The sequence below is a fragment of the Dermochelys coriacea genome, chromosome 6, assembly GCF_009764565.3.
Source record: "Dermochelys coriacea isolate rDerCor1 chromosome 6, rDerCor1.pri.v4, whole genome shotgun sequence".
Taxonomy (NCBI): Eukaryota; Metazoa; Chordata; order Testudines; family Dermochelyidae; genus Dermochelys; species Dermochelys coriacea.
The window spans coordinates 63,779,307-63,791,647 of NC_050073.1; the positions used below are offsets into that span (position 1 = coordinate 63,779,307).

Consider the following 12,341-nt stretch of genomic DNA (forward strand, 5'->3'; position numbering starts at 1 on the left):
AGAAGAAATAGTCACCACACCAGAAGGCTCCCTGGATAACGGAAAGCATAGAAAGATTTAAGAATTAAGTATTCACTGCTAAGATTCCATAGGGAATTTCTGGGCTTTGAAGGAAGCCAGAAATTGGCCTTGGAGAGCAAAAATACTGTCTTTCTAGAATCCTGTACTTCCTTGTAGTTCGGATTCTGATTTCATAAATCTAGACCATTGTGCTGGATCCTTGAATTGAAATTCCAAAATAATGAACCCTGTTAAGATATCCTTATTCCAAATAAATATCAAGAAAGATTATAGTGGAAGTAGGGAAGAAATAAAACTTTAAACTAGCCTTAAGATTTGAAATCTTCTACTGTAAATCATGATTGGATGCAACTTAATGCCTTGTAACAACATGTGCCTAAATTCAATCGTTTGCTCCTCACCTAGAGGACACTGTAATTGTGAGGAAATTATATTTGCACTTTTTATGTTAAGGGTGATTAACTGTTGCCAGCTTATTAAAGTTATTTTGGGGTCGCTTAAAGAACTAGCCTTGCGCTTATAGCTGTTTTTACCGTGTATTTCAAATATCTGGAATTGAACTGTAGATTTAGATCTGTGAAAATGCATTGTTTTGTTACCTTATTTAAACTCAGTTCCTAATTGTAAGTGCTACTGAGAACTAGTAACATAGCTAAAATACTGTTCTGCTCTGTGCTGTGTCTTACTCACTCACCCCCTTGGAGCTGTGCTGTGGTTGCATGTGTGAATGAGTTATTTGCCAGTGAAAGAAGCATCCTCAGATTTCTCTCCCTTCTAACATTACGCTGTGAGTAAGAAAAACTATCTTCTAACTTCAAGCCTCATTTCTGTATGTTTTAAATTTAAGAATACTTTTATGCTAGTTTTAATTTTATGTTTCTAACCACAGAATTATCTGATGTGTTAATACCAGTGGTGAGCTGCAGCTGGTTCGCACCGGTTCATGTGAACCGGTTGTTAAATTTTGAAGCCGGTTTAGAACTGGTTGTTAAAGGAGTGGGCAAAATCCGGGCCACATCCAGCCCGCAGGACCATCCTGTCCGGCCCGCCTGAGCTCTCAGCTGGGGAGGCTCTCCTGAGAATCCCTTTTTAATTTTTACTCATCTGGCGGTGCTCCGGGTCTTTGGCAGCACTTCGGCGGTGGGTCCTTCACTTGCTCCAGGTCTTCAGCGGCGGATCCTTCAGTGCCGCCAAAGACCCGGAGCGACTGAAGGAACCAGTTCTTCAGCTTTTGGCAGCTCATCACTGGTTAATACCTTATACTTTTAAACTACTTTAATCTTTGTGTGTGGTAACTTAAATTGTTGGAGGTTTATCTTTGTTCATTCCAATTACTAGGAGCTCTGTGTTCCTTAATTATTTTTTTGTATATCAGTCTTGCTAGTATTTATGCTTAAGAACATAAGAATGGCCATACTGGGTCAGACCAATGAACTGTCTAGCCCAGTATCCTGTCTTCTGACAATGGCAGGTGCCAGATGCTTCAGAAGGAATGAAAAAAACAGGGGAATTATCAAGTTGTGACAAAGTTCCTCCTCTACCTTGGTGCTTATTGGCGGATTTGCTCGCCTTGGAGCGTCACAGCAGCCCTCAGCTTGGCCATTTTTTCTGAACCCACAGTCCAGGTTGACGACTCCTGTGTCTGACCAGGAGTTAGGAGGATTTGGGGGAAACCCGGGCCCGCCCTCCACTTCGGGCTCTGGCCAAGGACCCTGTGGAATGCAGCTGTCTAGATGCCTTCTGGAACAGCTGTGCGACAGCTACAACACCCTGGGCTACTTCCCCGTGGCCTCCTCCCAACACCTTCTTTATCCTCACCATAGGACCTTCTTCCTGGTGTCTGTTAATGCTTGTACACCTCAGTCCTCCAACGGTCCGCGTTCTCACTCTCAGCTCCTAGTGCCTCTTGCTCCCAGCTCCTCACATGCACGCCACAAACTGAAGTGAGCTCCTTTTTAAAACCCAGGTGCTCTGATTAGCCTGCCTTAATTGATTCTAGCAGCTTCTTGATTGGCTGCAGGTGTTCTAATCAGCCTGTCTTCGTTGTCTCCAGAAGGTTCCTGATACTTTACCCAGGGAAAAGGGACTTACTTAACCTGGGGCTAATATATCTGCCTTCTATTATTCTCCTGTAGCCATCTGGCCTGACCCTGTCACAAAGTGTTCCATCTCCTGTTGTCCAGTCCCATCTTCTGGCAGTTAGAAGTTTAGGGACACTCAGAGCATGGAGCTGCATCTATTTCTTTTTTGAACCCAGTTATACTTTTGGCCTTCACAGTATCACATGTAAACAAGTTTCACAGCTTGACTGTGTGTTGTGTGAAGTAGTACTTCCTTATGTTTGTTTTATACCTGCTGCCTTTTAATTTCATTGGGTGACACCTAGTTCTTGTATTATGTAAAGGGGTAAATAACACTCTTATTCACTTTCTTCACACCATTCAAGGTTTTATAGACTTCTATCATATTCTCCCTCAGTTGTCTCTTTTCCAGGGTGAACAGTCCCAGTCTTAATCTCTACTTGTATGGAAACTGTGCCATACCCCCCCTGATCATTTTGGTTGCCCTTCTCTGTACTCTTTCCAGTTGTAATATTTATTTTATTTATTTATTTATTTGAGATAGGGCAATCAGAACTGCACGCAGTATTCAAGGTGTGGGCGTACCATCGATTTTATATAGTGGCATTATGCTATTTTCTGTCTTCTCTATCCCTTTCCTAATGGTCCCTAACATTTAACTTTTTTGCCTGCCACTGCACCTCGAGCAGATGTTTTCAGAGAACTATCCATGATGATCCTAAAATCTTTCTTCAGTGGTAACAGCTAATTTATATCCCATCATTTTGTATATCTAGTTGGGGTTATATTTTCCAGTGTGCATTACTTTGCATGATCAACACTGAATTTCATCTGCCGTTTTGTTGTCCTGTCACCCAGTTTTGTGAGAACTCTTTGTAATTCTCCTCAGTCAGCTTTGGATTTAACTGTCTTGAGTGACTTTTGTATTGTCCCCAAATTTTGCTACTTCACTGTTCACCCCTTTTTTCAGATCATTAATGAATATTGTGAATAGCACAAGCAGTGTCCCCCAAGGATCTGTACAATGACATTTACCTCTTTCCATTATGAAAACTGACCATTTGTTCCTACCCTTTATTTCCTTTTACTGTGTTGCTGGTCCATGAGAAGACCTTCCATCTTATCTCATTGCTGTTTAGTTTGCTTAATAGCCTTTGGTGAGAGACCTTGTCAAAGGCTTTCAGAAAGTCCAACTACGCTATATCTACTGGATCACTTGTCCTTATATTTGTTGACTCCCTCAAAGAATTCAAATAGATTGGTGAGGCATGATTTCCCTTTCAAAAAGCCATGTTGATTCTTCCCCAACATAGTTGCTGAACCGACTAGAGGGGATGCCATTTTAGATTTGGTTTTGCTGAGTAGTGAGGATCTCATAGAAGAAATGGTTGTGGGGATAATCTTGGTTCAAGTGATCATGAGCTAATTCAGTTCAAACTGAATGGAAGGATTAACAAAAATAAATCTGCAACTACTGTTTTTGATTTCAAAAGGGCTGACTTTCAAAAATTAAGGAAATTAGTTAGGGAAGTGGATTGGACTGAAGAATTTATGGATCTAAAGGCAGATGAGGCCTGGGATTACTTTAAATCAAAGCTGCAGAAGCTATCGAAGCCTGCATCCCAAGAAGGGGGAAAAAATTCATAGGCAGGAGTTGTAGACCAAGCTGGATGAGCAAGCATCTTTAGAGAGGTGATTAAGAAAAATCAGAAAGCATACAGGGAGTGGAAGATGGGAGGGATCAGCAAGGAAAGCTACCTTTATTGAGGTCAGCATATGTAGGGATAAAGTGAGACAGGCTAAAAGTCGAGTAGAGTTGGACCTTGCAAAGGGAATTGAAACCAATAATAAAAGGTTCTATAGCCATATAAATAAGAAGAAAAAGAAAGGTTTAAAAAAAAGTGGGGCCGCTAAACACTGAGGATGGAGTGGAAGTCAAGGATAATCTAGGCATGGCCCCATATCTAAACAAATACTTTGCCTCAGTCTTTAATAAGGCTAAAGAGGATCTTGGGGATAATGGTAGCATGACAAATGGGAATGAGGATATGGAGGTAGATATTGCCATATCTGAGGTAGAAGCGAAACTTGAACAGCTTAATGGGATTAAATCGGGGGGCCCAGATAATCTTCATCCAAGAATAGTAAAGGAATTGGCACCCGAAATTGCAAGTCCATTAGCAAGAATTTTTAATAAATCTGTAAACTCAGGGGATGTACCATATGATTGGAGAATTGCTAACATAGTTCCTATTTTTAAGAAAGGGGGGAAAAAAAGTGATCTGGGTAACTACAGGCATGTTAGTTTGACATCTGTAGTATGCAAGGTCTTGGAAAAAATTTTGAAAGAGAAAGTAGTTAAGGACACTGAGGTCAACGGTAAATGGGACAAAATACAACATGGTTTTACAAAAGGTAGATTGTGCCAAACCAACTTGATCTCCTCCTTTGAGAAAGTAACAGATTTTTTTAGACAAAGGAAACGCAGTGGATCTAGTTTACCTAGATTTCAGTAAAGTATTTGATACTGTGCCACATGGGGAATTATTAGTTAAATTGGAAAAGATGGGGATCAATATGAACATTTAAAAGTGGAAAAGGAATTGGTTAAAAGGGGAGACTACAACGGGTCCTACTGAAAGGTGAACTGTCAGGCTGGAGGGAGGTTACCAGTGGAGTTCCTCAACTATCAGTTTTGGGACCAATCTTTTTATTACTGACCTTGGCACAAAAAGTGGGAGTGTACTAATAAAGTTTGTGGACGATACAAAGCTGGGAGCTATTGCCAATTTAGAGAAGGATCGGGATATCATACAGGAGGATCTGGATGACCTTGTAAACTGGAGTAATAGTAATAGGATGAAATTTAATAGTGAGAAGCGTAAGGTCATGCATTTAGGGATTAATAACAAGAATTTTAGTTATAAGCTGTGGACGCATCAATTCAAAGTAACGGAGGAGTACCTGGGAGTATTGGTTGATCATAGGATGACTATGAGCCGCCAATGTGATATGGCTGTGAAAAAAGCTAATGCGGTCTTGGAAATCTCTCCTGTTGCATCCCAGTAGAGATAAGGAGGTTTTAGTACCATTATACAAGGCACAGGTGAGACTTCACCTAGAATACTGTGTGTAGTTCTGGTCTTCCATGTTTAAGAAGGATAAATTCAAACTGGAGCAGGTACAGAGAAGGGCTACTAGGATCATCGGAGGAATGGAAAACTTGTCTTATGAAAGGAGACTCAAGGAGCTTGGCTTGTGTAGCCTAACTAAAAGAAGGTTGAGGGGAGGTATGATTGCTCTCTATAAATATATCAGAGGGATAAATGCCGGAGAGGGAGAGGAATTATTTAAGCTCGGCACCAATGTGGACACAAAAACAAATGGATATAAATTGGTCATTGGGAAGTTTAGACTTGAAATTAGACTAAGGTTTCTAACCATCAGAGGAGTGAAGTTTTGGAATAGCCTTCCAAGGGAAGCAGTGGGGGCAAAAGATCTATCTGGCTTTAAGATTAAACTCGATAAGTTTAAGGAGGAGATGGTATGATGAGATAAGATGATTTTGGTAATCAATTGATCTTTAAATATTCATGGTAAATAGGCCTATTGGCCTGTGATGGGATGTTGGATGGGGTGGGATCTGAGTTACCCAGGAAAGAATTTTCTGTAGTATCTGGCTGGTGAATCTTGCCCATATGCTCAGGGTTTAGTTGATTGCCATATTTGGGTTCAGGAAGGAATTTTCCTCAAGGGCAGATTGGAAGAGGTTTTTCACCTTCCTCTGTAGCATGGGGCACGGGTCACTTGCTGGAGGATTCTCTGCTCCTTGAAGTCTTTAAACCACGATTTGAGGATTTCAATAGCTGTGACATAGGTGAGAGGTTTATCGCGGGAGTGGGTGTGTGAAATTCTGTGGCCTGCGTTGTGCAGGAGGTCGGACTAGATGATCATAATGGTCCCTTCTGACCTTAGGTTTCAGAGTAGCAGCCGTGTTAGTCTGTATTCTCAAAAAGAAAAGGAGTACTTGTGGCACCTTAGAGACTAACAAATTTATTAGAGCATAAGCTTTCGTGAGCTACAGCTCACTTCATCGGATGCATTTGGTGGAAAAAACAGAGTAGAGATTTATATACACACACACAGAGAACATGAAACAATGGGTTTATCATACACACTGTAAGGAGAGTGATCACTTAAGATAAGCCATCACCAACAGCAGGGGGGGGAAGGAGGAAAACCTTTCATGGTGACAAGCAGGTAGGCTAATTCCAGCAGTTAACAAGAATATCAGAGGAACAGTGGGGGGCGGGGTTGGAGGGAGAAATACCATGGGGAAATAGTTTTACTTTGTGTAATGACTCATCCATTCCCAGTCTCTATTCAAGCCTAAGTTAATTGTATCCAGTTTGCAAATTAATTCCAATTCAGCAGTCTCTCGTTGGAGTCTGTTTTTGAAGCTTTTTTGTTGAAGTATAGCCACTCTTAGGTCTGTGATCGAGTGACCAGAGAGATTGAAGTGTTCTCCAACTGGTTTTTGAATGTTATAATTCTTGACGTCTGATTTGTGTCCATTCATTCTTTTACGTAGAGACTGTCCAGTTTGGCCAATGTACATGGCAGAGGGGCATTGCTGGCACATGATGGCATATATCACATTGGTAGATGCGCAGGTGAAGGAGCCTCTGATAGTGTGGCTGATGTGATTAGGCCCTATGATGGTATCCCCTGAATAGATATGTGGACAGAGTTGGCAACGGGCTTTGTTGCAAGGATAGGTTCCTGGGTTAGTGGTTCTGTTGTGTGGTGTGTGGTTGCTGGTGAGTATTTGCTTCAGATTGGGGGGCTGTCTGTTCAGCCCCCAACTAAAACCCCTCCAACGCATCATCAAGGATCTACAACCTATCCTGAAGGACGAGCCATCGCTCTCTCAGATCTTGGGAGACAGACCAGTCCTTGCTTACAGACAGCCCCCCAATCTGAAGCAAATACTCACCAGCAACCACACACCACACAACAGAACCACTAACCCAGGAACCTATCCTTGCAACAAAGCCCGTTGCCAACTCTGTCCACATATCTATTCAGGGGATACCATCATAGGGCCTAATCACATCAGCCACACTATCAGAGGCTCCTTCACCTGCGCATCTACCAATGTGATATATGCCATCATGTGCCAGCAATGCCCCTCTGCCATGTACATTGGCCAAACTGGACAGTCTCTACGTAAAAGAATGAATGGACACAAATCAGACGTCAAGAATTATAACATTCAAAAACCAGTTGGAGAACACTTCAATCTCTCTGGTCACTCGATCACAGACCTAAGAGTGGCTATACTTCAACAAAAAAGCTTCAAAAACAGACTCCAACGAGAGACTGCTGAATTGGAATTAATTTGCAAACTGGATACAATTAACTTAGGCTTGAATAGAGACTGGGAATGGATGAGTCATTACACAAAGTAAAACTATTTCCCCATGGTATTTCTCCCTCCCACCCCACCCCCCACTGTTCCTCTGATATTCTTGTTAACTGCTGGAATTAGCCTACCTGCTTGTCACCATGAAAGGTTTTCCTCCTTCCCCCCCCTGCTGTTGGTGATGGCTTATCTTAAGTGATCACTCTCCTTACAGTGTGTATGATAAACCCATTGTTTCATGTTCTCTGTGTGTGTGTATATAAATCTCTACTCTGTTTTTTCCACCAAATGCATCCGATGAAGTGAGCTGTAGCTCACGAAAGCTTATGCTCTAATAAATTTGTTAGTCTCTAAGGTGCCACAAGTACTCCTTTTCCTTCTGACCTTAGTATCTATGAATATATATTGTGTTCATCTCTGTGTGTGATAATTCTGTTCTTTATTATAGTTTCAATCGGTTTGCTCCCTGACCCTGTAATTGCCAGAATTGTCTCTGAAGACTTTTAAAAAAAAAAAAAAAAAATCGGCTTTACATTAGCTATCCTCCAGTCATCTGTGCAGAGGCTGATTTAAGTAATGGGTTACATACCATTTAGTAGTTCTGCAATTTCTTATCTGATTTCCTTCAGAACTCTTGGATGAAAACCATCTGGTTCTGCTGATTTATTAGTTTAATCAATCAGTTTGGTCCAAAACCTCCGCTATTGACACTTCAATCTGAGACAGTTCCTCAAATGCATCACCTAAAAAGAATGGCTCAGGTGTGGGAACCTTCCTCACATACTCAGTGAAGTCGATTGCATAGAATTCACATGGGCCTTGTCTTCCTGAAGCATCTTGATTATCCAGTGCCCCCATTGATTGTTTAGAGGCTTCCTACTTCTGACTGACATAAAAATAAATTGTTCTTAGTTTTTTGTGCTTTTTTGCTGTTTGCTCTTCAGATTCTTTTTTGACCTGCCTAATTATACTTAACCTTTGGCAAATCCAGTGTAAATGCTACTTTCTATTTCCCATCTTAGTATTTTACTTAGGATACCTTTTTGCCTCTAACCACCTCTTTTACTTTGTTGTTTAGCCATGGTGGGATTTTTTGGTCCTCTTACTATTTTTTTTTTTAATTTTGGATTCACATTTTTTTTTCTTCCTCTGTTATGGTATTTTTAAATAGTTTCTGTGCAGCTCGCACTCATTTCACTCCTGTGGCTTTTCTTTTTAATTTCTGTTTATCTCACTTCCTCATTTTTGTGTATTTTCCCCTTTTTGAAGTGAAATGCTACAGTGGTGGGTTTCTTTAGTATTTTTTCCCCCTGCAAGGATGCTAAATTTAATTATATTATGGTCGCTATTACTGATGATTAAGCTACTCATCTCTTGTACCAGTTCCTGTGCTCCACTTAGGACTAAGTCAGAAATTGCCTCTCCCCTTGTGGATTCCAGGATTAGCTGCTCCAAAAAGCAGTCATTAATGGTGCCTAGAAAATGTATCTTTGAATCCTGTCCTGAGGTGACATATTCCCAGTCAATATGGGGTTAATTGAAATCCCCCCCTTTATTATTGGGTTTTCTGTTTTTGGAGTCTCAACTTTTCTAAACTTTTCACCTTGTGTAAAATTTGAGACCGCCACCTTATGCAATACTTGGTTAGACTCTCTGTTACTATCTTTCACCGTTTCCAAGCTTTAGCCTATTAATTCAACCAAAACAGAGAGAACCCTACCTGTTCCTTACTTAGGTGATTTATATCCCAGCTTGGGTAGAAATAACAATTTCTAGCTAGACAGCTGTGTCTGAACACTGATTAATGGTGAGCTGTAATTGTCATATGACCTTGAATTCATTTAGTTAAATCTTTTATTTAGTCCTAGAATTCTGATTTCTTAAGATAGAGTTGAGAAGAATTATTTGTTGTTTACTAGTGTGACAAAGCTCTGTCCTTGCCTCCGTGGGTCCCACGTTTCCTGGCGGATTTCGCTAGCCTCAGAGGCTCACTGTGACCTTCCACGTAACCCTTCTTTCTCTAGAGACAAGGGTCACGGTCTACTGAGCCATTTTCATCATAAGCCGGCAAGGGAGGTGAGGAGAAGTTATCCTTCCTTGCACAGTCTCTATTGTCTCCCAGTCTCAGTGATTAAACAGGGGGCAAAGGTCGGGGGGGGAGCCCAGGCCCACCCTCTACTCCAGGCTCCAGCCCAGGGACCCTAATAGTATCAGCTATGGTAGCTGACCTTTCAGAAACATGACATGTACAATTCCCTGGGCTACTTCCCCCACAGCAGCCCTCACTTCCTCAAGCTCCACTTCACCCTTACGTCAGGGCCTCCTTCCTTGTGCCTGATATGGGTGTACTACTCAGCCTCTCCAACTGCACAACTTCCTCCCACAGCTCCTGACATGCCCACCCACCTGACTAACTGGGAGGCTTTTAACTAGTTTCAGCCAGCCCCTGATTGGCTTCAGGTGTCCCAATCAATCTAGGCTTTTCCCTGCCTTCTGGAAAGTTCTTAATTGGCCCCAGGTGTCTTAATTGACCTAGAGCAGCTGCCATTTCACTTATCCTGGTACCAGGGATTTGTTTAGCCTGGAGCTGATATATCTATCTCCCATTACTTTTCCATAGCCATCTGGCCTTTCCTCCTCACACTAGTCTTATTTAAGTTATTATACTCAAGTACACTATCCTATTTATTTTTTCCAGTTTTATTATTTTTCTTTAATCTAGGACTTTTTTTAGATAGTTTTATAACCTAATTTACTTTTAATTGAATTTACCTTGGTTACTTTACATTTAATGTGTTTATTGAAATGTTAATGATGTTTAATCCATTAGTCTCTCTCAGTAGGAGACTAAGGGTATGTCTTCACTGCCAACGTTGAAGTGCTGTCACGTTAATGTGGCTGTGTAGTTGTGGCACCAGCACTGTAGCACTGTGCTCAGGGGTGTGTTTTTCACAGCCCTGAGTGAGACTGTTTCAGCACTGTAAAGTGGCAATGTAGACAAGGCCTTAGGGTTTATCTACAGGAACAATTAGACCATGAGAAGCTGGGGTGTGAACCTGCCCTGTAGTAGTTGGTCATGGCCTATGTTAACCGTTCATTGGAACGCAGCTCAAAGCATTTTAACAAACTGTTAACAGAGATCAACAGAATGCATATGGACGGTTAGACCACATTCACAGTAGTGTCCGGGTAGATTCAATCCCCAGCTTGCCATGGTTTAGTTGATCATGTAGAGAAGTTCAAATACCCATTGATATATTTAGTGCCTCGAGTAGATGACTGAATAGCATGGTTGTTGATTCTTATAGCTTTGAGTTTTATTCTTCTATGATAGAAGTTTTGCCAATATTTAATCAATTTTTGTTGTGATTTTTCTCTTACATTTTACAATTACATAAGTAATTGCAAGTTGATTTTAAGTATTAATACTTTAATACTCATTTACCTTTTTATTTTATATGTTTAACTCATTTGCCTATTCATTACTGATTGAGTTGTGTATTAATCTTCTCTTGTCATTTTATATACTTATTGATTGATTTTTTCTCTTTATTTTAGTTACTTAAATATTTTCTTAATTTTGAAGAAAATAATTGTTGATTATGAGGCGTCACCTAGTGCATTAAAAGAACCCCTGCCACTAAAATAATAGTCTCCTGAATAGTCTGTATCAATAATTCCATCTTTTGATTTTGGTTTCCCTGAACTAATTTCATGAGAAACAACTATTTATTAATTCCATCTATTTAATTATTGTTTTTTCCACTTATCAACCTTGATTGAATTATTTTTGTTTAGTAATTTTTAGATAAAATTAATTGGCAGTCAGATACCTGTTTCCTCATCACAGCTACCTTGTGCTGCCTGCTTATTTTGAATAATGTCACCTAGCAGGGATCTGGCCAAAGTGTCTTTCTTTTTTTAAATTTGTTTTTTTTTCAATATTTTATTAATTCATCACTTATTTAATTCCTTGTTATTTAAACAGGGTCGTAGGGCTGTTAAAGAGGGAACTTATGTATCCTGTCAGGAAGCAAAGGAAGAAATCAAGGTAACTTCCTGAAATCTTTATTACTTTTTTTTTTTTTTAAAGAGTGGAATACAAATTTTGGTGTTCTTTGTATTTTTTGTTGTTGTTTTTTTGTTATTTGCAGTGATGATGTAGCCGTGTTGGTCCCAGGATATTAGAGAGAATCTGTGTAAACTCAAAAGCTTCTCTCTTTCGCCAACAGAATTTGGTCCGATTAAAATACATTACCTCACTCAATTTGTCTGTCTATATTTTTGTTATGTAATCTTTATAACTTAATATATGCAGATTTTTTTATAATCTTTCTTTAAACCCCTTGAAATACAATTTATTCCACCATCTTTTGGTCACGTTAGATACATGTGTTAAACACTGTCCTAAATTGGGAGTCAGCTGGTTTAGGTGTCTGCAGCAAAAATTTGCTTAAGTGAGAGGAGGGTTCATGAACGGGTTAAGAAGATTAGAACTTCTGGGCCTTCTCTCCTTCAAACTTTATTTTCTTGTTTTTACCTGACTTGTAGAGGCACTCTGAGAATGTCTCCCAACGACCGCTTCATGTGGAGGTTCTGCATGCTGATGTTATGGCTCATCAGAAATTTGCTTTGCGCCTTGGTTCTTGGTTGAACAAACTTATGAGCTATTCAAGTAAGCATATAATTTACTTTGTTCCAATAATGGGCTGACATAACTTTAGCAAGAGGTACCCTACATGTGATATTCCCTTGTTTAAAATACTCCTATTTTTCTCCCCTTAAAATAAATAATCTATTTCTCCCTTGCAATA

General features: G+C 40.2%; 1 protein-coding gene across 6 annotated transcripts in view; it reads left to right on the forward strand.

Moving 5' to 3' along the window:
* The window catches only part of UBR1 (ubiquitin protein ligase E3 component n-recognin 1), a 158,709-nt gene that overhangs the window by 28,292 nt on the left and 118,076 nt on the right, over positions 1-12,341 (forward strand). For all 6 annotated transcript variants that reach the window (XR_006282337.1, XR_006282338.1, XM_038407956.2 and 3 more), the window contains exons 7-8: positions 11,516-11,578; positions 12,079-12,202. Coding sequence is in view for 4 of the 6 variants with exons in the window: in XM_038407956.2 (XP_038263884.1) it covers positions 11,516-11,578; positions 12,079-12,202 (187 nt within the window). In the remaining 2 variants the exon portion in view is untranslated. The remainder of the gene's footprint in view (positions 1-11,515; positions 11,579-12,078; positions 12,203-12,341) is intronic.